This window comes from Zootermopsis nevadensis, unplaced genomic scaffold (assembly GCF_977971745.1).
Source record: "Zootermopsis nevadensis isolate Lab colony 2312 unplaced genomic scaffold, Znev_1.0 Znev_ptg000021l, whole genome shotgun sequence".
In the NCBI taxonomy this organism is placed as follows: domain Eukaryota; kingdom Metazoa; phylum Arthropoda; class Insecta; order Blattodea; family Termopsidae; genus Zootermopsis; species Zootermopsis nevadensis.
Genome location: NW_028259153.1, coordinates 22531076 through 22558348, shown reverse-complemented (window position 1 = coordinate 22558348; position 27273 = coordinate 22531076). Strand labels below are relative to the sequence as shown.

At 38.1% G+C, this 27273-nt stretch overlaps 2 protein-coding genes across 4 annotated transcripts in view; both read right to left on the bottom strand.

The window, feature by feature from the left end:
- Positions 1–9616, bottom strand: part of Mondo (MLX interacting protein mondo) — a 45952-nt gene extending 36336 nt beyond the window's left edge. For 2 of the 3 annotated variants that reach the window (XM_022081471.2, XM_022081474.2), the window contains exon 1: positions 9179–9615. In XM_022081471.2, the coding sequence (XP_021937163.1) occupies positions 9179–9501 (323 nt within the window). In that variant the 5' untranslated portion in view covers positions 9502–9615. Of the gene's footprint in view, positions 1–9178 lie in introns of all 3 variants that reach the window. The other variant, XM_022081472.1, reaches the window with a different exon arrangement.
- A 1010-nt stretch (positions 9617–10626) lies between these two features.
- Positions 10627–27052, bottom strand: LOC147873241 (cGMP-dependent protein kinase, isozyme 1-like). The gene is made up of 16 exons (XM_087353115.1): positions 26966–27052; positions 26536–26857; positions 20869–20966; positions 19652–19974; positions 19025–19167; positions 17901–18038; positions 17151–17320; positions 16767–16869; positions 15934–16072; positions 15262–15371; positions 13906–14125; positions 13533–13764; positions 12586–12749; positions 11762–11947; positions 11564–11630; positions 10627–11183 (listed from the first exon to the last, which is right to left on the bottom strand). The coding sequence occupies exons 3-16, from the start codon at positions 20959–20961 to the stop codon at positions 11088–11090; spliced, it is 2184 nt and encodes a 727-aa protein (XP_087209241.1). The 5' UTR covers positions 20962–20966; positions 26536–26857; positions 26966–27052; the 3' UTR covers positions 10627–11087.
- Between the last annotated feature and the right edge of the window lie 221 nt (positions 27053–27273).

Below are 27273 nucleotides of genomic sequence, written 5' to 3'. Positions count from 1 at the left end.
TCGTCGACAAATACCAACGTCTCTGACAAATATACCGCCTTCATCTTCAGCCTCGCACAGTGCCAAAACCCAGAATATAATCATCACATATATTAATTAGTCCATCCCCCCCACTACGCGGTCTTTGCCCGAGGTAAAATAAATACTAATAAGATACTGAACAAACAAGTTTACGAATCAAAATAAAATCCGTCCGACAAATTTCTCTGCAAACGCCCTCAATAACAAATTTAATCTAAATACATCCAGTAGTATCACACACGAAACGGGCATCAGGCGGTGTCACACGCCCACAATTACACGTTCACTTCGTGCAAAGAGCGAATAGAAGATTACATTTCATCCTGTCACAGATATTCTACCTTTCGTGCCCCTCACACCTCTACAGACACCATGTAATTCATATACAGAGTGCCCCAAAAAGATCTACACACGTAACCATTACATACGCCAGCAATGTGTACGTATACATATTTTTGGACACCTGTATAACGTCACCATTCCTCGATCTCGCCTATCATTGGATCAGGGAAACAATTTTAACGACGCACAACGACCACACAAATGCCTTTCCTCAGAATTCAGATCAATTTGTTACTTATCCGTGTAAAAATAAATAAATAAATAAATAATAAAACGTAGATATCTAACAAGGATAAGATCGGATCGTGACAAGGTGACACTGACTTTTCATGGAAACTTCTAGATAAGACCGCTCCTTGTAGGCATTAAGCTAAATGCTCGAAATAAATTCCAAATTTCGATAACGTGCCAAGTTATCTGTCGCTCTACACGTTCTATCTATAAAATTAATCAACGAATTTCGATTAAATTTAATGCTCGAAACCAAAATAAGTAAAGAAATAGTAAGCTATTGATAAACGTGACTAAATACAAAATTATGAGAAATATATTTTAACCCAAGAAAGACCAAGTACGTGAACAACTTAGGGCATTACAAAACGATTAAATAGTTCGCACAGGTCACGTGGTATTGTCATTGCCAAGACCGAGGGGAGATGCCGTGTTAACAGAAAACTTTAACCCTCTAAGACGCAGTGGTAACTATATGTACCACCTGCTTCACACAGTTAATAACTCTGCGTTTTGTATGTATGGGTTCTGTAAGATTCGCAGTGTAAACAGCGATCATTTCCTTAAACAGCGTTAACCAGTTGTCTTTTGTAATGGTGAAGTGTCGTGTTCTCTTCGCGGTACGGACTGATTTATTAAATAATATTTAGACGAGCTTCGGCTTCAAAAGGTTAACAAGTTGATCTTTGTAATGGTGAAGCGTTGTGTTTTCTTCGCGGTACGGACTGATTTATTAAATAATATTTAGACGAACTTCGGCTTCAAAGGGTTAACCAGTTGATCTCTTTAATGGTGAAGTGTGGTGTTTTCTTCGCGGTACGGACTGAATTCTTAAATGTTATTTAGACGAGCTTCGGCTTCAAAGGGTTAACCAGTTGATCTTTGTAATGGTGAAGTGAAGTGTTTTCTTCGCGGTAAGGACTGATTTATTAAATAATATTTAGACGAGCTCAGGCTTCAAAGGGTTAACCAGTTGATCTTTGTAATGGTGAAGCGTTGTGTTTTCTTCGCGGTACAGACTGAATTCTTAAATATTATTTAGACGAGCTTCGGCTTCAAAGGGTTAACCAGTTGATCTTTGTAATGGTGAAGTGAAGTGTTTTCTTCGCGGTAAGGACTGATTTATTAAATAATATTTAGACGAGCTCAGGCTTCAAAGGGTTAACAAGTGAGGATAAATTTTATGTATAATAACTGCAAGGGGCAATGGTCAATGACCTGACCGATGTTTTGTGCAGTCACATGTAAACAACAGTTTATGGCTCATCAGAAAAGCAGCTGGTGGAGAATCAACACGTAGAATATGAGATGGTACACTCAGACTAAAATAAGAAAGCGTGTCGTCACCACTCAGTGACGCAGGTCGTGACGTCATCGTTTAAAAAAAGTCGCTGCATTCTAATTCAAGCACAGTTCCTCTTTTCAAACAGAAGCGGGAGTTTCGAACAAGACGCTGGCAGTAAGCACCTCTCAAAAGTTGGTAGAACATTTACCCCCCCCCCCCCCCCAGAAGACAGTCATTTTCATACTCGTCGCCGTGAGACCCTGAAATCCCACCGTTTCATGAAATACAGGTTTTCCTGAAATAGTATGACTTAAAAAAAACCTGTGTCGCGACCTCGCGGTTCCTAATTTTGTAAGAAAACGTCACAGCTGACGTCAATCTCAACCACAGCGATCTTCATACGACGTGCAAAATGGTGTTATGTCTCATCGCAAGAAGCTGTCTGCCTTCCTTTACCTACACCAACAGTACCATCCGCTACAAACCTCTTTTCTACCTGCGTTAAAATTTCCGCATGCAAAATTAAGTTTAGAAACCAGTCCTGCATAAAATCATAACATGTTTACTGCCAAGTCTATGAGACTAATTATAAAGTTGATGTACGAACTCAGATTCCAAAGTCACGTTTCTTCTAAATATAACGGTCGTTAATACCCCGAAAAAAGACGAGTCAATGACATATTCAGGCCAGTGTCAAAGAAATGCACCGCAATCCCCAAGTTTCATCTGATAACTGCAAACGACGCGTGCCAACAGAACAGACAAGACAACAACGAGCTAGCACTTTGTGGCTACGGCGAGAACCACTTCGCATCCAAGCGTTTAGACGAAGGCCGGAACAAACGCTGGCTTAGAAGAAAATTCAGATTATCTCACCAAGTAATAATAATATCTGACGTGTTGACGTAAATACCCCTTCACCGAAATTTAACAAGCAATAAAAAAAAACTCCTACAGTTACCCTAAAATGTTTCGGTCGAGTGTATCAAAACAAAAATTTATAGCAGAATAAAAATACTATTTCATGCAATCTTAATATAAATTCTATGAAACACTCTTTTAATATTTACAAGCGTCTGGACTCGGACTGAAGACAATTTGGATAACGCTGTTAATTTCCAGTCATTAGCTAATGTCATTCCGATGTAATCTTATAGATTTCTGTGTTACCCACAACGAAAAATCCTGTGGAAAAGCAAACATGTCCAGTAAAATGTCCTGTGTAAGCAAATCCTCAATTATAAATCTTAAATGAACGGTCGCCTCTTCAATTTCTTCATCGCAAAGGAGATTATGTAACACGAAATGTATCTGCGTTGCTCTATGTCCTGGCCGGAATGTCTGTCCTTTTTATGTTAACACTGACGGTCGTCGTATCAGAAGTGGCCAGAAATCACAACTCGACTGATACTGTCTGCATTATGCTAACAGATATCCACAAAATAGCGGTTAGTCATTACAAGTGAGACCCGAAGCTCACCTAAATATTACTTAATAAATCAGCCCGTACCGCGAAGAAAACACTTCACTTCACCATTACAAGGATCGACTGGTTAACGCTGTTTAAGGAAATAATCGCTGTTTATTCCGAGAATCTTACGAAACCCATTAATACTGTTGTAAAAAAGCTGAGTAAATGATAAAACAGATGGTATATTTTGTTACCACTGGACTTTAAATGGTTGTGTAAAGGAATAATATTTTCTTTCTTGATGAACAGTTAACAGAAATCTCCATCATTTAACAAACGTCAAATTATATTCTAATCACATGTAAAAACAATTAATAAAATGTAATTATTAACGTAATAACCATGAGAATAAAGATGAGAGACGGAAATATAAAATCTTGCCCGCTGTCGGGGGGGGGCGCACAGTTAAACGGAAACTGAAACACGTTCTTCGCCTCGGACCTAAATAAAGGCGACGTTACCCCCGGATATGTCTTAGAGCCGGTGTGGACGTGATAGCGAACAGAAGAATGCGTGCCCCCTTCAGGAGTTGAACTCCCACTCGCCGAATTTGTATGTCACATTTAGTGGAGGTAGGGGGGAACCGCCACTGAAATTCGTTTGCACCACGAAGATGCTGTAAACAAAACTGTTGTGACCTTGTGCACACAAGACACATATTACGTGCCAACATGTGTGTGTACACATGTGAATATCGCTACACCACTTATCAAGCGACGACACTGTTGCCCGTTCACAGTCGAAGATCTGAAGAGGCGCTTTGCCAGGATACATTTTTTTTCCGGTCAGAATCACCGCGGCCAAGGGCATTTATTGCAAAATCAGAAATAGACCACAACATCCCCAGTAGGAAGTCAACACTACAAATCGTGTGCATAGGAAATTCTCGTTATGCACTCTTACGATATCCGCGGTGAAATTTTCAGTACGATTAGCATCAAAATCCTATTCACAGCCACCGCAAAAGACGTCGCGAGGGCCCACTGATTAGCCCCCACCATTTTGACTACAAATTTAATCCTCTGATGGTGTTTTCGATGTTTCCTTCAATGTGTTTCCCAATAACTGGGAATTCTATGCTCATTTTACATTATAAAACCGACGTAGCTGATACAGCATCAATAAATACACCAAGAACATGTGTTTAGAAACACCAATGTACCATTCCAAATGTCTTATATATACATAGAGACAGTTCTGAATACATAGAAAGTTGCATCTACGAAGTCCCCCGGATCAAATATCACAAATGCAGTCAGTTCAGTTAAATTCTAAAAGAGTACGTAAGATATCAGGTTATCACAGCGACAAGTACGAAGATGTCTTCTAGGACGTCGTGTACTCCGGTAGAAGTTTACTGACGATTCTGAAACGTCAGTAAACTTCTGGCAGACTACATGATGCAACATCCTAGACAATAGTCAACGTCTGGGACAATGTATTTTAGCAGAATGTAACCACTTTGACACCCATCCCTCGTAATATATCATCATATAAAGTGAAATTAATAAAATAATAAGCACTTCCTTCAGAACCACGAACATTTTTGGAACAAGTATTCGATCTCCAAGGAAATAACACAAATAGATCACAAAACAATAGGAAATGAGACTTCGTTTACAAATGACATTTGTGCCTGTAAGGCTTTGAGATGTTTCTGAAAGTTAGTAGGAGACATTTTAACAGAACAACATTTTGTATTGCAAAAAATATGTGAAATAACTTAAGTACAGACATGATAATAGCTACGCAGCAGCCAAACCTTGTAGTCGAAACAAGACAGATTTTCCACAAGAGTGAAATGTGCAGTGGAAATATATGAATAAATAAATGATGGGACATCAAACACGAAACAAATACATTACGAAGAACAATGTCGTAACCAAACTGCTCACAGGGACAGAAAAGAGAAACGATTCAAAACATGCACTTAAATAATTCACAGATGCGTTTTCATAATTCCCCTTACCAATGAACAAAATTAAAATCATATTTTATATTCATCCTCTGAAACGTCTGTAGCTACGTATGAGTCAACATGGCATTACAACCAATATGACCAACCGCCATAAAAAACACAAAACCCTCCCATGGGTCCCTATCCTAAGCCAGATCAACCCAATCCACACCCTCCAAACTTCCTTATCATCCTTTTAGTGTCTTCCTCCCGTTTATGGCAAGACCTTCGAAGTGATCTCTTCCCTTCAAGCTCTCCAAACAAGATTTTGTACACATTTTCCAAATGTTCAACTCCATTCGTACAAAAGCACTGCACAGGACAAGATCCTGACATTATTCAATCCACTTTATAATTTTGCAGCTTACATTTAGGTATCATCCTAAAATTAATAATTATAGACTCAAGATACGAAGCAAAGCTCGGAAGACCGACACAGACATCATTACCCTCAAATGTGATGTTGTACACAGACTTGTTTCCAGAGATGACGTCGAAGTGAAGACGGTTACAGACGTAGAAAAATACAACACACTTTACGGTACTATCTCAACCAGGAGTGAATTTCAAGACATGCAGTTCATGTGGACACCTACGACAGTGAAAGCAAACGATGCTAGTACATGACGGACAAAATTATTCTCAATGACACGCTACACTCAGAGAGGAGGAAAATAAATGTATAACTGCCTTCCTGTTGCTGCCGGATAATAATTCTTAACGTCGGAAATTATAGCATATCAATTTACACAGTGTTTCTTGTTTGGTAAATTTCCAACACAAACATTTGCATAAAATACAGTACTTTTTTGTTATAAAAGGAGAATAATCAATTCAGAGATTACCACAAAGAGTAGCAAAGAGATAAAACTCATGTATGTTCTTAGCTACTTATTTCAGTCTACATTATCTCTGAGGGATTTATGTTCTAAACGCTCGTAAACATGTGGCAATCTACAAAGAGACCAAAGGTTTAATAACGTTCTGAAGATGAACCGAAGTCCTTTTCAGCAGAGCTGGAAAACCAAAGCACCAAAGTGTTACAAGACTGAAACTAACACAAAACGTACTCGGGACAAACACGCATAACACAAAACTTTTATGCCCCAAAATTTCTAATAGTTTATTTATGATACTTATTTAGTGGATACACAGGTGTCCAAATAAAACGTATATAAGTAACTGTATCAAAAAATAATTATGTTGTGTTAAATTGTTCTTTTAAACTCAGCCACTGTCTAAATTCTATAAAATTATGTTTCAGAAGTTGTATTCTGCATCCAATATCAGGTAAAAAAGAATATGAGCAATCCGTCAGGCCCCCTGACTGACCTAATTTTTTAACCAGGACTTGTTTCTTCCTAAAATCTGGACTAGTTCAGCCAGGGGGTCCAACAGATAGGTTTTCTCTGTCTTCTTCGCCTGATGACAGAAGCAAAATCGAGCTACTGGAATGTTCATTTTATAATATTTAGGTTATGGGCAAAATCCAATGAACAAATTAACACAGTGTACTGCCCCATCATCAGAAACCTTCAAATTTCAACTAAAATAACTGTGTCACATAATTATGAGAAATATGCTGGGTAATGTCCATGTGCGGATATGAGGAGGTTATCGTCAACAGCAGCTCCAGAACCCGGTGTCGGTCTTGGCCGCCTCTACGGAGGTTTTCTCGGTCTTTTAAGATGTGAATTTGTGAGTAGTGAGTGACCGGCCCACTGACTCCGCAAAAATTTCTACTCAATCCCGATTTGACTGCCAGAGCCATCTAGCAGTCAATTGGGAGACTTGGGTGAGAAATGGCCGCTGAATTTTGCTTACGAAACATGTGAATATGAGGTCAGGCCGACAATTTCACTACACCAGATTTGCCAAAACTCACAACTTGTGGGCCACATGCAAACCTCTTCGTGTTTTACGTGACCTGACTCAATTCTCTAACTATATACGATACGCAGCCTGAAATTTCCAAATTCTAACAGATTTTAACTGCCAAAAGCATTTTAAATAGCTACATCTGACCAGTGTTTTCTATTTCAATTAAATAATGTGAAGATAAGTTTCAATAAAATACACATTTATGTGTGCTCGTAGAAAAATAGATGAATAAAAAAATAAACCTCATACTTAAGCTTGAAAATCATAAAAGTAGGTCCGTAGAATATTTGCCTATTTTTTTATGTGTCTTTTAGTATACAACGAATTCAACATTCTTGCATTACACTATCTGGGATTGCCTCAATGTTGAGTTTCCAGGACAATGGATAAGATGAAAACGAAAAGTAGGAATTTCCCCATATTCTACTGATTTTACACCATATGACCTCTACCTCTGGGGTAACATGAAGGTTACGATGTATGGTAAAGCAGCGGCTACCTTCTTCCAATAATTCAGGCATAAATTCAGAATTTCTGTACTGTTAACCCAGCAGAAACCTATGTACTCTGTTGTTCACTGGCGTTGACAATGAATGGACATTACTGGCGGACAATCTGAGCGTCGGCAACAAGATGGGTATTTGGCTATAACAAGAGAAAAAAAGAATGTATAAAGGATTTTTGTGGGAAAAACTCTACAAGAAACAGCCACTTGAAAAGTTTAACTAGATCTTCAGGAATCAGCATTGAATGATGTCCACCAGGTAATTTGTCTGTAATACCAGTGCCTCAAGTTTAACAGGGAACAATGAATGGGCAAACACACGCAACTTGCTAACATAGTTTTGAAAAATGAGCTTTAACAGTTGCCAACAGGAACTTTCTGTTGAAACGGAAATCCTGTCAAATATGTAAAATGCAAACAAGAACTGCCAAGGCAGGCACTGAAGCATTATAATAACTATTCAATTTCTTAAAATATGTGGAACATTTCCTCCACATAACTCTTTGTTTAGGTACGAAGGCAAATCTCCTTTCACCACATAAATGAAATAAACTACCTCTTTATAGAAATAAATAACAATTCAATAATCACAAATGCGTGGTATAATTCTAACACTCAACATACTTTCAGTTTTCTATTCCATATTATGAAAATAGTGATGTAAAAACAGAATGTAAAATATCAAAACAATGGCAGTGAAAACCTTTCTGTCCACAAAAACTTGCAACTTATTATTCAATCCAAAGAAAAAAGAATCAAACAACTATGGTCTTCATCGTTTTCATTAACATAATACCAATTTATGTTCAATATATCTATAGGAATGCTGCAATTTTAACGGAAAACTCCCAGATATTCCATAAACAAGCTCCATCAAATTTTGGCCACATTACATTATGTATGAACTGTTATTTTGCAGGCATAAAACACTACTTGATTAATTCTTCTTATCTACCCAAGCAAATTATCCTGTCTTTCATCACCTGGAACTTCAGTTCTATATAGATTCCAAAGAATCTCCCTCATAAATATAAAACTGTAAAATCACAGCGGTTACCATATGAGAGTATGTTCACAGCAATATTTAAATGAAGATTTTTGTACTGATTTGTTATTTCTTAAATACAAAGAAAAGACACATGTCAACATTCATACCACTGAATGTGACATACCTAGCAGACATACATAATTAACATCTGTGTGACAACAGAGGTGCACAAGCCAAAAGAATTAACACATCCACAATAGTTCTCGCCCACCACTGCTGCTCCTAGCACTCTGAACCTCACAACCCATTTAACCTGTTCCATTACATATTTCTTGTTTATACATTAACAAACACACAAAATTAATTTTTCCTTTCAGTGGAATAGAACAGAACTAGTCAATATCATATCGAATACCAGCTTACTGAAAACATTTAAACATAAAAACAACAAGTCTATTGGTGACACCTGAAAATTTTCAAATTACATATTAGCTCACCTGTATGCCAAGGACATGCATTGGAACAATTTGCTTAATGATGAATCTATGGATATATGTTGTGCTGATATTTCCCTTGTGTTTAGTCTACTAATCTGAACAGTCACATCGACAGCGTTCGGTAAAGAAGGCCTTCCTTCTTCTTCAGGTACTGGCACTGCCACTAGGTCATCATCATCTTGTGCTTCTAGTTCAAATTCTGATACCATAAAGTGCCCCGAGTGAATTGTTTCTTTCTCGGGCTTTTTCGGTTTATTGTCTACAGAATCTGTTCCTTGCGTCATTATGGTCACTTTACGATACATGAGTTCACCACACTGCATTTGTACTGATTTCAAAAGTGTGTCACTAACATTCACAGTTGTATAACTTTGTCTTACTTCCAATACTAACTAACCAAAATTCCCATTTCTCATCTGTCGCCATATTATGATAAGCTGTGACGTACTCCAGTGAAATGATCACACTCTCTCGTCAGGATATCGAACTACAAAAATATCAACTGATCCACCAGTGTTTGTCGAAAAGGATGTCCATGATAAAATGATCAAAACAGTTAAATTTTACCCTTCCTCAAACGAAAACATACATAAGCAAATGTGACGTTTCATGAAGTCCAAGTATAACGTTAAACGTCTGCCCTCGGAGTAAAATGTTGAACAACAGCAATTACATCATCTGATGATCAATTAAGATATATTCAACATATATTCAACAATAAGACAGTCTCACAATGACTGAGCACATATCAAATAATTGAAACTTGTAGGAAAGTCCGATTTCTTCATTTATACTGTGCTCAATATGCATATTGAGTTTGGAGAGAGAAAAAGGGCCTATGGTTTATTTAACTATGCTGTAAGCAGCTCAGATTAGAATTGAACAAATGGGTTATTTGTTAATAATGAGTAGGAAAGGATGTAGAAAGATGAGGTTATGGCCTCACTAAGGCACTATCTTTAAATTTTCTGGAAATACAAAGGAAAACTACATGAAACATTATAACATTTTATGGCAATTGTTTGTCCCAACACTTAGATAATGTTCACATTTTTAGATTAACTCAAATCACATGTTGGGGTCTCATAAAGAGTTGCGAAGGCCACATGCAGCTTGCTGGTGACAGGTTGTTATCCCTGTTGTGTGTTGTTTTCATGATAAGAATGTGGACATTTCAAATTTCTGTGTATGACAGAAATATCATTATATTTTCTACGTCATTTGCCAACTGCAGGTCTATTTGAATACTGCAGACTTCAAGGGCAGACAACTGCATTTACATTTAATGTCTTTTCAAGGGTTCCAAATAGAAAAAGGTCATACTTTACTTGCATTAGCCATTTGAATAAAATTAGAATACATGGGAGCAGAATCAATCAAAGTTAAACCCACAGCATATTATTTTTCTGTTATGCCACAACATACATAAAGAAAATAAACATGAAAAATTACCTTATTCATAATTTATTTATACATTTCAAACAAAGCATTCTCGTTCAAATATTCATTTATATCGTGGTAAATTTTAATCAGTGAAGACAGAGGTATGGAAGGCTTTTTTAATATACATGCAAAATAAAACATTCACATTTTGTCACCATTAAAACCTAAAATCTCAAATCAATTAACTTAAATGTCTCTTAAAATAATGTAATATGCTTTGGTGTTGTATTCATCAGAGGGATAAAGGGTAAAATTATACTATGCTTCATTCAGTACCATGTCAATAAGATACTTCTGCGTTGTAGGATTTGAGGTTTCCATGGCAGTGAGTCTGAAGAACCATCGTTTATTATACCAAGTGTAAAGTCCAGACTTAAATAAATATTCACATGTACAGTTTTAGAACAAGTAATATTCAACTTCTGAAACAATTCACTGATGAGTAAGAGAAGGAGCTTCAGAGTTTTTAGAAGTCCTTGTCCCAGCCAGAGGTTTCGTCTGGTGGAATACTTCTGTCTTTTGGATATTTTTCAAAATTACCAAGGTCTGTTGGTCCACGAATCTGAAATATACAATACCAACATATTGGATAGTCACATAGGGCATTTCTTACTGAGAATTTCAGCTTTTCTTTATGATTCAAGTTTCATTCTTCAACATAATGAAACCCTGCCAGCTTACACAGAGCTCATAAAAGTCTTACAACTTCCATTTTTATGTCTCGGAAGAATTATATAAGACAAAAAATAAAGTAGATTTCATTCACTTACCGTCATACGTAACTTTGATTCAACCAGTGTTTTACAAGACCAGATTATGAACTATCATGGACGCCGTAAGCATGGGAGGGTGTGGACTGAATTCATCTGGTTAGCTCAGTAACTATAACATTTTTAAGAAGGAGTCTACTTGATGGAGTTAATTAGTCGGTTAATTACTTACAGGTCGGATAACAGGCGCCAAAATTTGACGGTTGCGAAGGGCCTCCCAGTTAAAACCCTGGAACCATCTGTAAAAAGCAAACATTTTAAAAAAATTGTACGGCACAGTGCTAAACAAAAATATCAACATCTTCTGCTTTGTGGTAGGACACATAAATATAGCGTGCCGATTAAAAGAATACTAACTTGGTCTACGTACCTGTGATTTTTGATATCCTGTACTCCAGCCTTCTGATATCCAAGCCTCTCTGTGGCAACAGCACGACATAATCTGCGCACTAAGTTTTGTGCTCCTTTTGTCACGTGCTTTGGGAAATGTACTGACTCTATACCCTTGAGAATTAGGTTATAGGTCTGCATATGGTCCTTACCCCGGAATGGTGGTCTGAAACAGCAAGAATATCACTAAGTCTGTTAATCAACTTTGTCCTTTCCTTTATACACCAAGAATTTTAAATCCAACCCTTGTCTGGAAATTTCAAAACAATTGTTAGCATTCTTCCATTGTATTTCGGAGATACTGGGTTGAAGTATTGACCTGATATCCTGAATGTAGTGGATGTCAACAAATTACACAATGTATATGAACAATTGTACTGAAAAGAATTTAAAATTTGTAATTGGTTATAGTTTTGAATTTTCAATAGAAGTGTCCAATTAACCTAGAACCATTAATATTTATCTTCAAGATGATTTAGTGGTACCAACAATTCCCTACAGTTAAGTTTTACTTTCATACAAAACAACAGGAAAATTTATAATTTAAATTTCAACTATATATGCAATTGTAGAAATGTCATTAAATAACTGAAGAATCAAACAATGTTGACATGAGAAATACACACGCTCTTGACACATTTACACGCTCAGCCTGCATTTTTTATGGTTACAAATTGTACACTTTTCTACCGAAAGCCCCTAAGAAACATTGTATATAAATGAATATAGTTTTTATCGATATATAGAGGTAACAGACCAATTCCATATATATTTTTTTTAAAGAGAGAACACATTTCACATTACCTTCCAGTGATCAGTTCATGTATGAACACTCCCAGGGCCCAATAGTCCACAGACCTGTCATGACCCTTGTTCAAGATAATCTCAGGTGCCACATATTCTGGCGTTCCAGCAAATGTCCACGTCTTTCCACTTTCGCCTACTCGTTTTGCAAACCCAAAGTCAATCTAGAATATTAAAACTTCTTATAATAAGTTTTATTATACACTGTAAAATATCTTCACCTTCTTCATCTCATTAAGCACTGTGGTCAACCGTAAAAAACCCTTGCTTCATATTCACAAGGTCTTGGGTTCAAACCTCAACTTAAAAACCTGCTATCCTCTCTCAAGCTATTCATAATTTTCCATAGAGTCCTCCATGCAAGTTCTGGGACAGTACCTTAATATAGGCCATGACCACTTCCTTCCATATCCCTTCCTATTCAATGATCATCCTGAGCTACAAAAGCAAAACCACAAATAAATTAATTCTTTTTCTACTAGCATTATTCTGTTTTATAAAGGCGATGAGTACAAAGCCCCACTTAATGGTACCCACACCTTGTCGTCGTGGTGGAACTAGAGTACCTCAGTGACCCCAAGAGCTACTGGTAGGGCGTCCCTAGCCAGATTGGTCGAGGGGGAGAGGTACCCTGGTCCTCCAGGTTGGGGGTTGGTCGCAAGGCTAACAACCTTCCACCGTAAAAAGGAAGATGTTTCGAAACCTCGATCAAAGCCTCGGACAGACGGACCTAACAGAGGACCGAACGGAAGAGGAGAATCGAGGAGGCCATGGACCGAATACAGACCGTAGAGCCATAGAAGAAGAAGAAGAAGTGGTATAAAATGTCAGCTTCAGGTTAAATAGTGTTAAGAAATAACAAATCTTTTAATTTATTAGCATGTTTATGTTATCATAAAGATGAGAAAGATCTCGCGTTACAAGATTACGTTTGCGACATCACTTACCATTTTGACGTAGCCCTTGTGATCTAACAACAGGTTCTCTGGCTTTAGGTCACGATAAATAAAGCCCCGATCATGAAGATAGTGCAGTGCCTCTACCACACACCCTGTCATGAAGCGGGCTGTATTTTCATTAAACGACCTATACTTCTGTAGGACTGTGAACACATCTCCACCCAAGCAGGCTTCCATTAGGAAGTAAATATACTTATTGTCACGATATGTGCGATATAACCTACAAACAAACAAACAAACAAACAATCTGTAACAGAAATTTATATTGAGGGCCCACATTAAACATTTTCAGTGAAACATAGAAAATACTTCCGAACTATTATTAAGTTAACAAGTTTGTTTATTTTGTAAGAATGTTTACTTGGATATAAATGGGCAGTCTGCGCAGGCCAACATTACTCTCTTCTCATTGTACGCATGTTCTTCCTGCTGCTGTTCTACGACATAGGACTTCTTCAGACACTTGAGGGCAAATGCAAGGTTCTTGTCTTTGTGGTACTGCACAAGCTCCACTCTCCCAAATCCACCCACTCCAAGTGTCCCTACCACATCCAGCTCATGCAACTCAATGTATCCATACTCTGAAATTGAGCAGAAATGCACATCCTTTATTCTAAATTCGCTTCTAAGCTTATTCTCAAAAGTCACTGATTGTACCTGAAGTTACGTGTAATTTAAAATATCAATTATCTTTATTCATCAAAATGATACTCATGAGAAAGTTAGGAGGAGACTAAATTCCAGAAACGCTCACTACTTCTCAGTTCAAAATATTTTTTGTCTTCGCGTCTGATTTCTAAGAACCTGAAAATTAAAGTACACAAAACAATAATTTTGCCTGTTGTTTTGTATGGGTGCAAAACACGGTCTCTCACTCAAGAGCGAGGAACACAGATTGCAGGTGTTTGAGAATAGGGCGTTGAGGAGGATATTTGGTTAAGTCGAGAAGAATGAGATGGGCGGGGCATGTAGCGCGCATGGATGGGACAAGAGGTTTGCACCAGGTATTAGTCGGGAAGCCTGAGGGGAAGAGACCGCTGGGGAGACCTAGACGTAGATGGGAAGATAATGTCAGGCGGGGTCTATGGGAGATAGGAGTTGAAGGAGACTGGATTTCGTTGGCCCAGGACAGGGTCTGGTGAAGGGCTTTGGTTAATTCGGTGATGAACCTTTGGGTTCTGTAAGCCATCTAGTTAGTTAGTTAGTTCTGTGTCTTATATGCAATGTGTGTCATACTGCGAAACTGTTAATCATAGAATTAAAGTCGGGCTGACAGCCCCATATTATAAGGTTTAAACCACCTTTTCTTGAATGATAAGATTAAATTAACACGTAGGACAGGTGAAAAGTGGTCAGAATTCTGGTCAGAGTATTTGGGGAAACTTGGGCATACATTGAAAAAATTACATAACCTATAGATTACTGATTTTTCTGTTTTCATGTCTACCTTTCCCCAAATGCAATTTAAATATTCAATGTTCATCAACGTGTTTATAAAAACCTGCTCAATCTGGTTTTTGTTCCATCTAAAATTATTTCTTGCAAGAAATTTTTAAAATGTTTTTATAATTAAAAATTGTCCAACATTTCTGTTATTTCTGTTGCTTGTACTTTTTGAGTTGTGTGTGTGTGCCATATCCCTGCTTGTTTTATCCAACCAATTACGTGCTAGCTGCGAATAATGTCATTATGTGTCTCTTTGCTTATGGCACCATACCTAGATTGATGTTTTGCGTAGCGAGGTCCCACGAGTCTCTTTTGTTGCTGCTATATACATCAGCATTTTTCTTTATTTCATCCAAGTTTCCCAGTAGCTGGATAAATGGACTGCGGAAGAATAACAAATGGATCGTCAAGTTTTACATTAAAAACAGCTATAAAAATTTTCAATAAGAGAAAGTCAGAAAAGAAACTCCAGCTAAGGATCGAGAACGTAATAATATGTGGTTGGTTGTGCCTGTTGCACAGTTCAGGGGTAATTATAGATCATTTATAGAATTATGTTTTGTGGAAAAAATTCAAAAGCATCTTGAAGAAAGCCTGTCGCAATGCCTCTTTGTGCACCAAAAAAATAAATGTCCGCCCTGAAATCGAATCTCGGCCTCTGGGTCTGAAGCTGGGCTTAACTGCCTGGTCTATGTCACAGGTACAAAATAAAAATATTGGAGAAAAATATTAAATGAATTAATTATCGATTAAATAAAATTAATCTACATTGACTCTCATTCAGTACTGTACAGTGTCATTAAAGAATTAACTATTGTCAATAGAAATTGAAGGTTTAAAATTATTTTGTAATAATCTGCAGATATGTAACAATAAAAAATTTACACCCCCTAATATGAACATTATACATATTTTTTTTTGATTCACTGAGTAAGTTATATACCCTCGGTCAAGGACAAGGCATTCAACACCAGGCGGCATTGCAGTTACAGTAGCCTGCCGCGTGTCTTCCTTCAGCAGCGCTAGTTCGCCAAAGTATTTTCCATGTGAAAGTGTTCCCACTTCCCTCTCCTTGTCAGCACCTGCAATGCACAGATTAAAGTAATAAAAGATTAGTAAAGTTAAAAACACATTACAGACAAAGTTTTTGTAATATACTTGTGAAATGCTTTAACTTTCTTCCAGCATACCTACTCCACTGTCAATTGTTCTCAGTTGCAGTGTTTAAATCCCTATTTTATTTGTCTTCACATTAAATAATGTCACATCAATAATTTTTATTAAATAGGGTGAAACTGGGGTTACGGTCTTTCGGTAGAGGGTCAGTATTTGATCGCCACTGTCACAAAAATGTCAAAATAAAGTCTATGTATGTTTCTGTACATACATGCATGTTTTTAGAAATATATTTCCGTGGCGTAACAGCCCTCTGAGAGCCAAAGCTGGCTGTTGGCCTCGCTTTCACATGCCTAAGCAGAGGTGAACGATCATCCGACCAAATATAGGATGACCTGTGGTCAGCACGACGAACCCCCAGCCATTGCTAGTTTTCATGACTGGATCACGCTACCCATTGTAGCTCCCCAATTTCCTCACGATGCTGGGTTGGCACCGGTCCCATACACCGGTCGAAAGCTCATGAGAAAATTTCTTCTCCCCCGAGACTCGAACCAGCGCGCATTCTGTATCGCCGGTCCGAAGCGTGAAGCCTCAGACCGCGCGGGACAGAAATATATTTAATTGTATGAAATTTGATATATGTGAAATGTGACAAACCTGGTTCTAGTTTGGTGATTTTCACATTTCCACCACTAATTATGTAGAATTTGTCACCCTTATCGCCCTGCTGTATAATGCGGTGTCCGGGACGGAAGAACTCCTGTTTGGAACAGATGCCAGCAGATGCATTACGCACAGAATAAAATAACATAATAAAGTCTTCTGAGGTGATCAGCTGTCTCAGACAAAATCTCCTAAAACACTGAAAATTTATTCTATAAAGATGCCTGGTCCTGCTACCTGTGCCATGGCAAGCACCAGCTCTGGCAGAAGATTGTATCTCTATCATCAGCTGTTCATCTGAGAAGACTTCACTGCATTCAGTCATCATGAAAGCTACAATATCAACTACATTATAGACTAAACTAAACCAACGCTCACCACTTGCAAAAGGTCTGACATTTTGGCGAGGATTTCAGTGCTGAGGTCCTTGAGGAGTGGATGGCTGCGCAGGAACTTGACCTTGTCCTCGATGTCCTGAAGACGGGTGCGCATCATTATCTGCTGGAACACCTGTCTGTTGAGCACCCAAACCCGGGCAGTGGTAACAACTGTAAACAGCAAGGCAGAAGATTAGACGCGATAGAACTTGGACAGATGTCTGACTTTTACTTTGGTTCATTCACAGATTGCACTGTAATTCTCTAAATAATGAGTATAAAGCCCCACTTAATGGTACCTGCACCTTGTCGTGGTGGTGGAGGGACTTGAGTACCTCAGTGACCCCAAGAGCTACTGGTAGGGCCTCCCTAGCCAGATTGGTCGAGGGGGAGAGGTCCGACTAAGACAGGTACCCTGGTCCTACAGGTTGGGGGTTGGTCGCAAGGCTAACAACCTTGCACCATAAAAAGGAAGATGTTTCGAAACCTCGATCAAAGCCTCGGACAGACGGACCTAACAGAGGACTGAACGGAAGAGGAGAAGAAGAAATTTGTCATGTTTATTGTAATTTGGATATTAAACATTTATTCCCTTGACAGCTAATGACATAAAGATTCTCACAACAAAAATTAATTTGATGTTTGTTTGTTTGTTTTGTTTCTTAATTTTGTTTAAGAGTACTTTCTCAAGTTCGTAGTTTACATTTGTTAATTAATATTATCTGCCTTGTAGAGCCAGCATTAACTTTACCTCTGATGGTTGCATTACGCTTGGTGTTGTACAGGATCGCAAGTTCACCAAACGCTCTCCCCGGTCCAAAGCTAAGCACCTTCTTATTACCCACAAACACTTCAAATTCTCCCTCAGCTGACACGTAGAGGTGTGATCCTATAACAGATAAATCAACAGGTTATTAAAATAGCCTACACGCAGAAATATACAAAATAAAATCACGTAATGCATCAATCAATTCATATCTCGGTTTTGGCAGAAAAGAAAGAACGTATTTTCATAACCTATGCAATACCCAGAATTCCATCTGGGTGAAGTCATCCACTTTGATGATTCTGAAATGTTACTTGATAAATGATCAGATTACTTAATGGTTACTGGGTTACAGTTACTTGAATTAATTTAATACTGGCATTTTGAAAAAAAATATATTTAAATAGCATAATAATAAAAAAAAATTGTGAGAAAATCTTGATGTAGAAATATTTCTTTGAAAGGTTCCATCTGAATACACAGGGTAACCAACCCCTTCAGATTTTCGTAGTAAGTGCTCTTGCTAAATTAACCCCTTTAACTCAGTTTTTCTGCTCTAGTCGTAGTATGAGCGCTTACACCGAGATTTGGATGGTACGGAAAAATAAGCAACCGTGCATGACAGAACAGTGGTTTTTGGCGTAATGATTTTCTCCTAACTAATTTGATGGAATTGCAAATTATTTCTCAAACTATGTGAACAGTAGATCTCGCAAGACATTAAAATGGATTTATTTTGAATTACTCCACTAAATCCAATAGAAATATCAGGGGGGAGCAAATTATAAATGTTTAAAAAATGTTGTGAAATTGTCTGTAAAGTAGTTAAAAATTTAAACAACATAAAAATATTTATTTCCATAAATAATAAATATGTATTTTCTGTAATATATAAAAAAATTCACCATTACTTTTAATAAAATAAAAAAGCCCCACTAGTGATGCAATGGCATAAATTTCGCCCCAACTTAAGAGGCTAACACAAAATGCATACAATTAAGGGAATGGAGATAAATCCCACACTTTCTGTATCTTGACAATAACCGGAGATGAGATATCACCTTCAAGTCCTGGCTTTAAAAATTAGAATTTATTGCAACGCGACTGACCTGTTTCTCCTTCTGTAATGACATTGTGATTCGCTTCATATTCCTTGGCGTACATTGCGTCTACAACAGCTTCGATCTGACTTTGATCCAAGTTCTTCAGGAAGTCATTGGCCAGGATCGCATTCCTAATCAACTCTTGAGATCTGAAACATTACTAGAAAAAATTAATAAATCTATTTAACCCAGAAAAATGAAAATTATACTTTTTAAAATAATAAATCTTTCAGTTTTTATAAGATGGAAGTGAAAATGAAGGATTCAGAACTTAATTGTAGAAAGAAATTTCTTAATTTAATCTATTTCTTCCTGAATGTGATTTTAATATCTTAAAACATATTATTACGTAAATAAATTATGTTGAAGCAGATGAGATTTCAGATTCTCATGGCAGTCACAATGTAAACGACTGTCTTCTGGAAATGTTGTGCCAGTCTATCCCGATGATGAACTCAGTAAGTACTTCCGAAACACTGGTCAATTTCTACTAGGCTACAAGCTGCAACATCCCAGAAGACATTCATCTACTTGAAGCTGAAACACTTTCCAGTGGACGGGTTTATTTAGATCAAAACACGTGGTACAACAGTCTGTTCAACAATCCAAAAGGCCATTTCCTTAAGGACTTACGCTTTGTTCTTCTCGAAAACTGGGGTTTCAAGGTCACTAACGCGATGGCTCTCGGCGGACACACCGAACTTGGGCACCTCGGCCGACACTTCGTCCCTCCTCTGGTTGGGAAGGTCATCTTGGCTGGCCTGCGGTTCATGTGACACGTCATCCGTTGTGTCTTCTGGCGTCGGTACTACACTCACACGCTCGGGGATGCTGACTGATGCAATTGGATTGGTCGTGGGGGCTGGCGGGAGCGCTTCCGTGGATTTCAGCTCCTCGCTGCCTCCAGGAGGATGGCCGTTGAAGTGTGATGGATATTGTCGCTTCTGCTTAGCAGGCTGCCATCACACAACAAACGCACGTTTGCATTTTATTGCATATAAAACCCTGTCTACAACAGAATTTACATTAAACCGAAAATACCTGTGCTCCCTTTTGTGTAGGGAGTAAGTCGCCCTCCACGTGTAGGTAATGAAAATGTTACGCATACATCGTAGAGTTGTCCAAAATAAACAAATAAAAACGTGGAAGCTGTTTCTGAGTCAAAATAAGTTAAATATGGAAACAGAAAAATAATAAATTGTACAAACAGAATAAATATAAGAAACTTTATAGATAAAATTGAACATAAACAGGAATACAAGCAGATGATAGTAAAATATACGATAATAAAATTCAACGCATGGGAACGTAAACTAAAATGTATGTATGCAAAAGAATAGCACGCAATGAAAATCCGGTGTTAAGATGTTGGAGCCGAGGTAGCCTCATACAAACCTATATTTGTAAATAAACTCATCTCCAGTTAATTTAATTTCACAATCATTAGCTGTCGCATCGTCTCAGGTACTGACAGCGTCGTTAATTACACAACACAAATAAATAAAATCGATTCGTAGAAAAAGGTTACTCAGGAAAATAATATGTGTAAAGTTAAGCTGCATTTATGCTACCCGTCTCACTCCTATGCCGAAGAAGTTGCCGTCACAACACGGCGCTAAAAATGTTGGCACGGTATCAACACATTACGCATCGCCATACAAGAATCTGATTTTGTAATGGCGAAGTGTTGTTTTCTTTGCGGTACGGACTGAATTATTAAACATTATTTAAAAGGCCTTCGTCTTTGAAGCGTTAACAAGGCCAACAACCCCCCTCAACAATACGTAGTCTGTAATCGTACCAATCAAACCGAGGTCGACAGATCAGTAAAGCCTGCTGCTTCCACTTACGATGTATGATTCCACGACTGCGGTCTTGGATGCCGGGGTGCATGGCTTGAAATTCCCTCTAGAACCGAACAGAGACGATATTCTGAACCTCATTTTGTCTGCAACAGAGATAAAACACGGAAATCGCCAATGTCAGCCTCTCTTCTGACAAGTAAAACAGCTGTTAACAGTCTAATACGAAATGGTGACAACTCGCATTTTACTGAATTTCACCAATTTCTAGCAGGTGGTCGATTTTATTAACGGATATAAATTTTACATTCGGCACAGAATTTTATATGAACACATTTTCGATATAACATTCAATGAAAAATTAAAAAACGAACAAGACTCATTTCTGATCTCCCCCGAAAACAAATATCTTTGCAATCACAAATTTGTTCTGGAATAAATACACATCAAGACCAATAACACAGGCAGAATAAACAAAGTATTTTTTAAACCATGTTTACTTCGGTGGACCGATCCTTCCCACTCCTGTTTCAGACGTAAGAGGATATCTAGATTAAATACGTTTAAGAGAGTTAAATAAATGATTTAATATTGAAATCAGAGGCGTTTCCAGTTTATAAATATTTGATAAGTCGTAAAGATAAACATTATATCTACTACTTCAGATTAGATTATGGTGTAGAGATAATGATCTTCAAGGAACATTCTCAATTTGCACAAACAAATTGCAATGAAGTGAGTATTTTCCGCCTGTATTTAGAATCCACCAAGACGAATGAGAGAAACAAAGGAATTTTTGCACCATCTGCCTTTTTCCTGTCAGCATCTTCGTGCTTTGGATTATCTGTCCATGTCCGTCTTCTATTTAACGTGGTTTATTATCAACACTTTCAAACAAAATCTTGTCGATGTTTCTGGTTTATTTGTTTTCTATCTATTCCTTAAGTCATTCCTAGCCATAAACATCAATAAACACAGGTCAAAATCTCAAGTGTTATGTTGCTACGAACATTTATGTGGCTACATAAATTAAATATGTAATAGTAGAATTTGTATGTCATGTCACTAGATTAATGTAAAAACAGCCCTTGGGTTCAGCAGTTGCTATGTATAGTCGCCTTTAAATATTTTATAATAAACTAAATGTCTTAAGTGTAGTAATCATATCATGTTCACCCAATGACTTTAAAACCAATTGTCAAATGTGGATTGCTGTCTTAACGGGTTGGGTCACCGCGTATTCTAACACGTAACAACGTAAAATTTTAATTTTAAATAACAGATGACAGACAATATCCGAAAAGTGTATCGTATTATACCGTTGTCAAACACATTATCAGAATGATAACACGGGTTTTTCCTCAGTAGCATCTAGATTATCTTCTTCCGGCTTATAACAGCCCAGGGCCGTGATGTCCTTAAATATATCTAAATGTTGTCGTCCGTGAACAAATAAAAATGATGAAATGCGCTGTAAGATTTCTCATTATGGGCCGTGGATCTCAGTTAGTTACCAAGACGTGCTACGGAGCACGACTCTTTGGTTAACAGGAAACTTATCCTTAGATTACGCATTGTCTTAAAGTCGCCGTGTTATCTTGGGTCAGCCTTTGTTTGCTATGTTCATGTTAACAGAGTGATAAGGGAGATGCATATTCCAACCTGAGAGCGAATATTTTACATAGACCGTCTTCTGAGATGCTACTTCTTACGGGGCGATCGCCCTCGTGATGCAGAAGGCAACGGAAAACATAAGATTTATAACTGCTCATACGAGTTATGTGATATGAGGAGTTACGCACCAAAATCACGAGAAAATTGAAGAAGTTAGGGCGAATTTCATATTAATATTGCATACATAATTCCGATAAGCCACGGTGGTCTAGCGGTTAGAACGCTGGCCTTGTAATCCTGGGGTCTCGGGTTCGAATTTATAACTTGTGTTGGGCAAGGCCGTGGTCTAGGCAACACGGAGTTTTCCTCCGTGGCATCCCAACAATTACTCCATTTACACACAGAAGAAGGCAATGGCAAACCACTTCTGGATCATCTGCCAAGAACGTATATGAACAGGTCCCAGTCCGAGAAAAGGATGGAAGGATCCTGTTCATATGGACCTGTCGTCAGACAGAACACTAAAAATAAATACAGAATTCCAGACCGTAACAAAACGTTTAAAAACGTTAATATTATGCACGAAAGATTGATTTTTCCACTTAGAAACAAGACTTTTGGATAACTGGCCTTGAACGTGATGGCGACTTTGAAAGTCTTTCAGCAAAGGTGTGGTTGTTAAAAATGGTATCTGCAAAGCAAATGAATTCTTTGTTACAGGCAACCACTTTGATAAGGAGTGATGTGAGTCTATTGTGCTTGGGGATATGAATAGACTCGATAGAATAAACAGACATGTGGGGCACTAAATTCAGAGAGTGTGATAAGAAAGAACGCTTAAAAACACGCACGCTTAGAGCGTTCTTACGACTGGAACTGTGGACAGATACGACATTGCCAAATCACATGACGAAATATCTTTATGATTTTCTTTTGAATCTCTCTTTGTTCATAGCCTATAAATCTTCCATTTTAAATTGGATTCTCAACGGTTACAGAGCTATCGATATTTGAAATTCCAGATTATTCGAACGTCACGTGGAACATCAGGTTCATTAACGCATCTTACAGAATTAAAGATTTGATTATGTACTTCCTTTCGTCTCTTCATTTTGAGTTCATGTAACTCTGCAAATGAAAAATCTATTGGGAGTGAAGTCCGGTGACCGCAGTGGCCACGAAAATAACATTGGACTTAGTCACGTGTGAAACATCACCTGAGATGACGTAATCGATTTCGAAGCACACGACAGAAATTAACATCAGTTTAATTGCGTGTCGTGCGGCGAAAGCAGTGGCGGTTCACACGTGCATAATTTTTCAGAAAGAAATATTAATATTAAAGCTGGAGTACGGGATAACTTTTAGATGAGATTTCAGGTTCACGAGGCGACGAGTAAATATGTCTTCCGGGACGTTTCAGTGATGCTTACTGCTTCCATCATCAGGGCTATGAGGAAGTCTTGATGACATCCCGGAAGACAATCATCTTCAGGACGATTTTTGTGGACGGAAACGAAACAGTGTTACGAGATGTATGGGCAATTATAAGAATGTTTCTGGTCAGATAAAATGGCACGCCTACGGGGAGGGCGGGTCTGGCCGAGGTTACTTGTGGCGATATTGCAAGCAAGGTGCTCTCAACGTGTGGGCTATTAATTTCCGTTATAGCTTCCTGTGTCTACCACATGACACACCGCATGGTTTTATGACGTGCGCCGACTGACAGTCTGCTGTCCGTTCTCAGTACAGAATAACACACGACATAATTAAAGTTACCCAACAGGAGTACATCAAGCACTGATATAACATACATGTAAATATATAACATTCATATGGATTCAGGGGTGTAGGTACTATGGCTTCTGGGAGGGTCCTTCTTGGGAATCTGATAGTCGTTCAGCTAATCAAGATTTTTCCTAATTATTATAGAAGTAAAATGTTCGCTACCGTACTCACAAGAGCCCGCCACTGTTCCATATCCTATGCCAGCTGAACCCAGTCCACATCCTCACACCCTATTTCCTTAAGATCCTTTTTAATATTATATCTAATCAACGCTTTGGTCTTACAAAAGCGGTACGTTCCCTTCAGACTTGCCAGTCAAAATTCTGCAACAATTTCTCATCGTCCCATGCATGCTACATGCAACGCCCATCTCACTCTCCTTAATTTGATCATTCTGATAACACCTGATGGACCTTCCGAAGTATGGACCTCAAGGTGACTCGTTTGGAATGTTGTTTTATGTTGTCTGGTAGATTATACCGACGTTTCAGAGGTTGTTACTACCATGCAGAAATAGAGATGAAGAAATATACGTGTCTCTTAGAATCTTACGACGTGTAGTGTAGAACAAATGTACCGACGTTTCGGGGGTGTTTGCCGTATCCATAAACAGGGCGATCGCCCTGTAAGACGTAGCATCTCAGAAGACGGTCTATGTGAAATATTCGCTCTCAGGTTGGAATATGCATCTCCCTTATCGCTCTGTTAACATGAACATAGCAAACAAAGGCTGACCCAAGATAACACGGCGACTTTAAGACAATGCGTAATCTAAGGATAAGTTTCCTGTTAACCAAAGAGTCGTGCTCCGTAGCACGTCTTGGTAACTAACTGAGATCCACGGCCCATAATGAGAAATCTTACAGCGCATTTCATCATTTTTATTTGTTCACGGACGACAACATTTAGATATATTTAAGCGAAATTCTTTGAGGTTCTCACACCGACGAATATGTCGATGTTTGTCTTCTGAATTGTAATGCAGTGTGGACGTTTCAGAGAATGAGGATGGGTGTAGACAGAAATCTCCGAAAGCTTAGCATCTATCGACAAGTCCACAAGACGTTTAAACCCAGAAACCGGCTGTCTGAAACCAAGTGCATATCAAAACATATCACGTGCACAGTCACGAGACTCGTCTAGACACTGCTTCATCCAGATGAATTACAGTTCGAATCTAAATTTCAAAAAATGCGATAAACTTAACAGAAACATTCCTTTGCTAAAAAGAGGTTCCCGGATCGAATCCCAAGTCCGGGCGACCACGTGATATTACTCAGTGTTTTAATAGTTTTCCTCAGTCTCTCCAGGCGAATGCTTTCCGTTTCTGTTAATATATTCGTCTGCTGACGTATAATTGACATTGTCGGTAAGCCAAGAACAATTAACTGGCTTCAGGTGTTCACAGATTATGAGTGGGGTTCGTTCATTTGCCTTAAATGTGAAATAAATCAAGACCAGACGGATGAGTACGAGATATCTCTTGAGTAACAGAGGAAGGGTTAAACCACGCCACAATTGTTTAATTGCGAAACCTTCCCAGCTATAATTCATAATCATCTTATTATCTCCAACTAGACAATACACATCCTTAGGAGACTGGGCGGGCCCCAAAACCCGTCTAACATTCGCCAGGTACTCGGTTCAAATCTCGATAAGATTTTTTAGTAAGCTGATAATTATTTCTGAAATGGGCCACGATCACTTCCTCGCCATTCATTATCACCTTCCTATTTTATCCCTTCTGAGTCAATACGTGCTTTATCTTCCAATCACTCCATTCAAATACTGGTTATCATCTTATCTTAATAATAAGTAAATTAATCAGTTGATGTACTGTCGTTTTATAATCTAAGATATAACATAAAATATTTTCACCATAGAAGAGCACGCGGTTCATAAATAAACGGCACGAATAACACAATTTTGTTTTGTGTTCCACTCCCACTTTGCGCCATAAGTTGAAACTTCTACTCGTTTACAGCAAAACAAAGAGACTAAAATTTTAAGTAGAGTACTAATTAGCTTATTAATATAAACAAATCATATAGTTTTTAACCTTTTACGTATTTATTTATGATTTTAAAGACCGTTTTATGTTATTCTACGTCCCGAGTAACGTACACGTTACATTATTGAACAGTCATAAAAATTCAGTTTCAATGGTTTAACCTCTTTCGCTTACGTTCTCAGTTATCAAATAAATCGAGACTTCTTTTCAGTATCTCGTGCGTAACGTGAACAGCCTTAATGAATAAACACGAAAGTTATAATTCTAAATTAAACATCAGAAACACGAAAATAACTACTTACCTTCTTCACATAAAGCTCAGTTGAACGTTAAAAGTCACGAACACATCGCGTCCCACAGCACAAACTTCAATCAAAACGAACAGCTACGCATGCGTTCAAGCGTCCTCACTCGCCAACATCAAAATGACGTCTCGCCTTCCTTGTGACTTTAGTAATGACGTAGATAAGCAGCGAAGAACATTGCGAGTGTAACAGATGAGGTGTGTAGTCTCTGGTAGAGGATTCCACCCGATTACAACACTGCAGCAGTAGCAGCCATATCTGTTCTATCAGTTGTTGCCAAGATAGTGGCTCAGGCTTGCGCAAATCCACGCAGATATTTCTGAAACGGGAGAAGATTGAAATCACAATAAAATTGATGTCACCTCAAGTTTAGATCAGATATAAGCAATCTGAGACACGCGGACAGCGCTTGGTCCGTTGTACTTACCAATGCAGCAGCTGGAAACATTCCACACGAAATTTTAAATCCTGTATTGAAGTTTGCAACTTCCGGCTCAGAGATGAAGCCGTTAACTTAGTACAGATATAGGTAGGTAAGCGATGCGCATGCCCAGATGATCACATGTAAATTGCCATCATTCCACATCACGACTCCGAGCAACTCCTTCGTTGGTGTTACCAAGGAAGTTAAATGTTGATCTTTCCGTTTTAATATTATCTCCCATTTATGTCTAGGTCGTCCAAGCTGACTATTCCCTTGATATATTTTAAAAAAATGTATATACTTCCCATTAC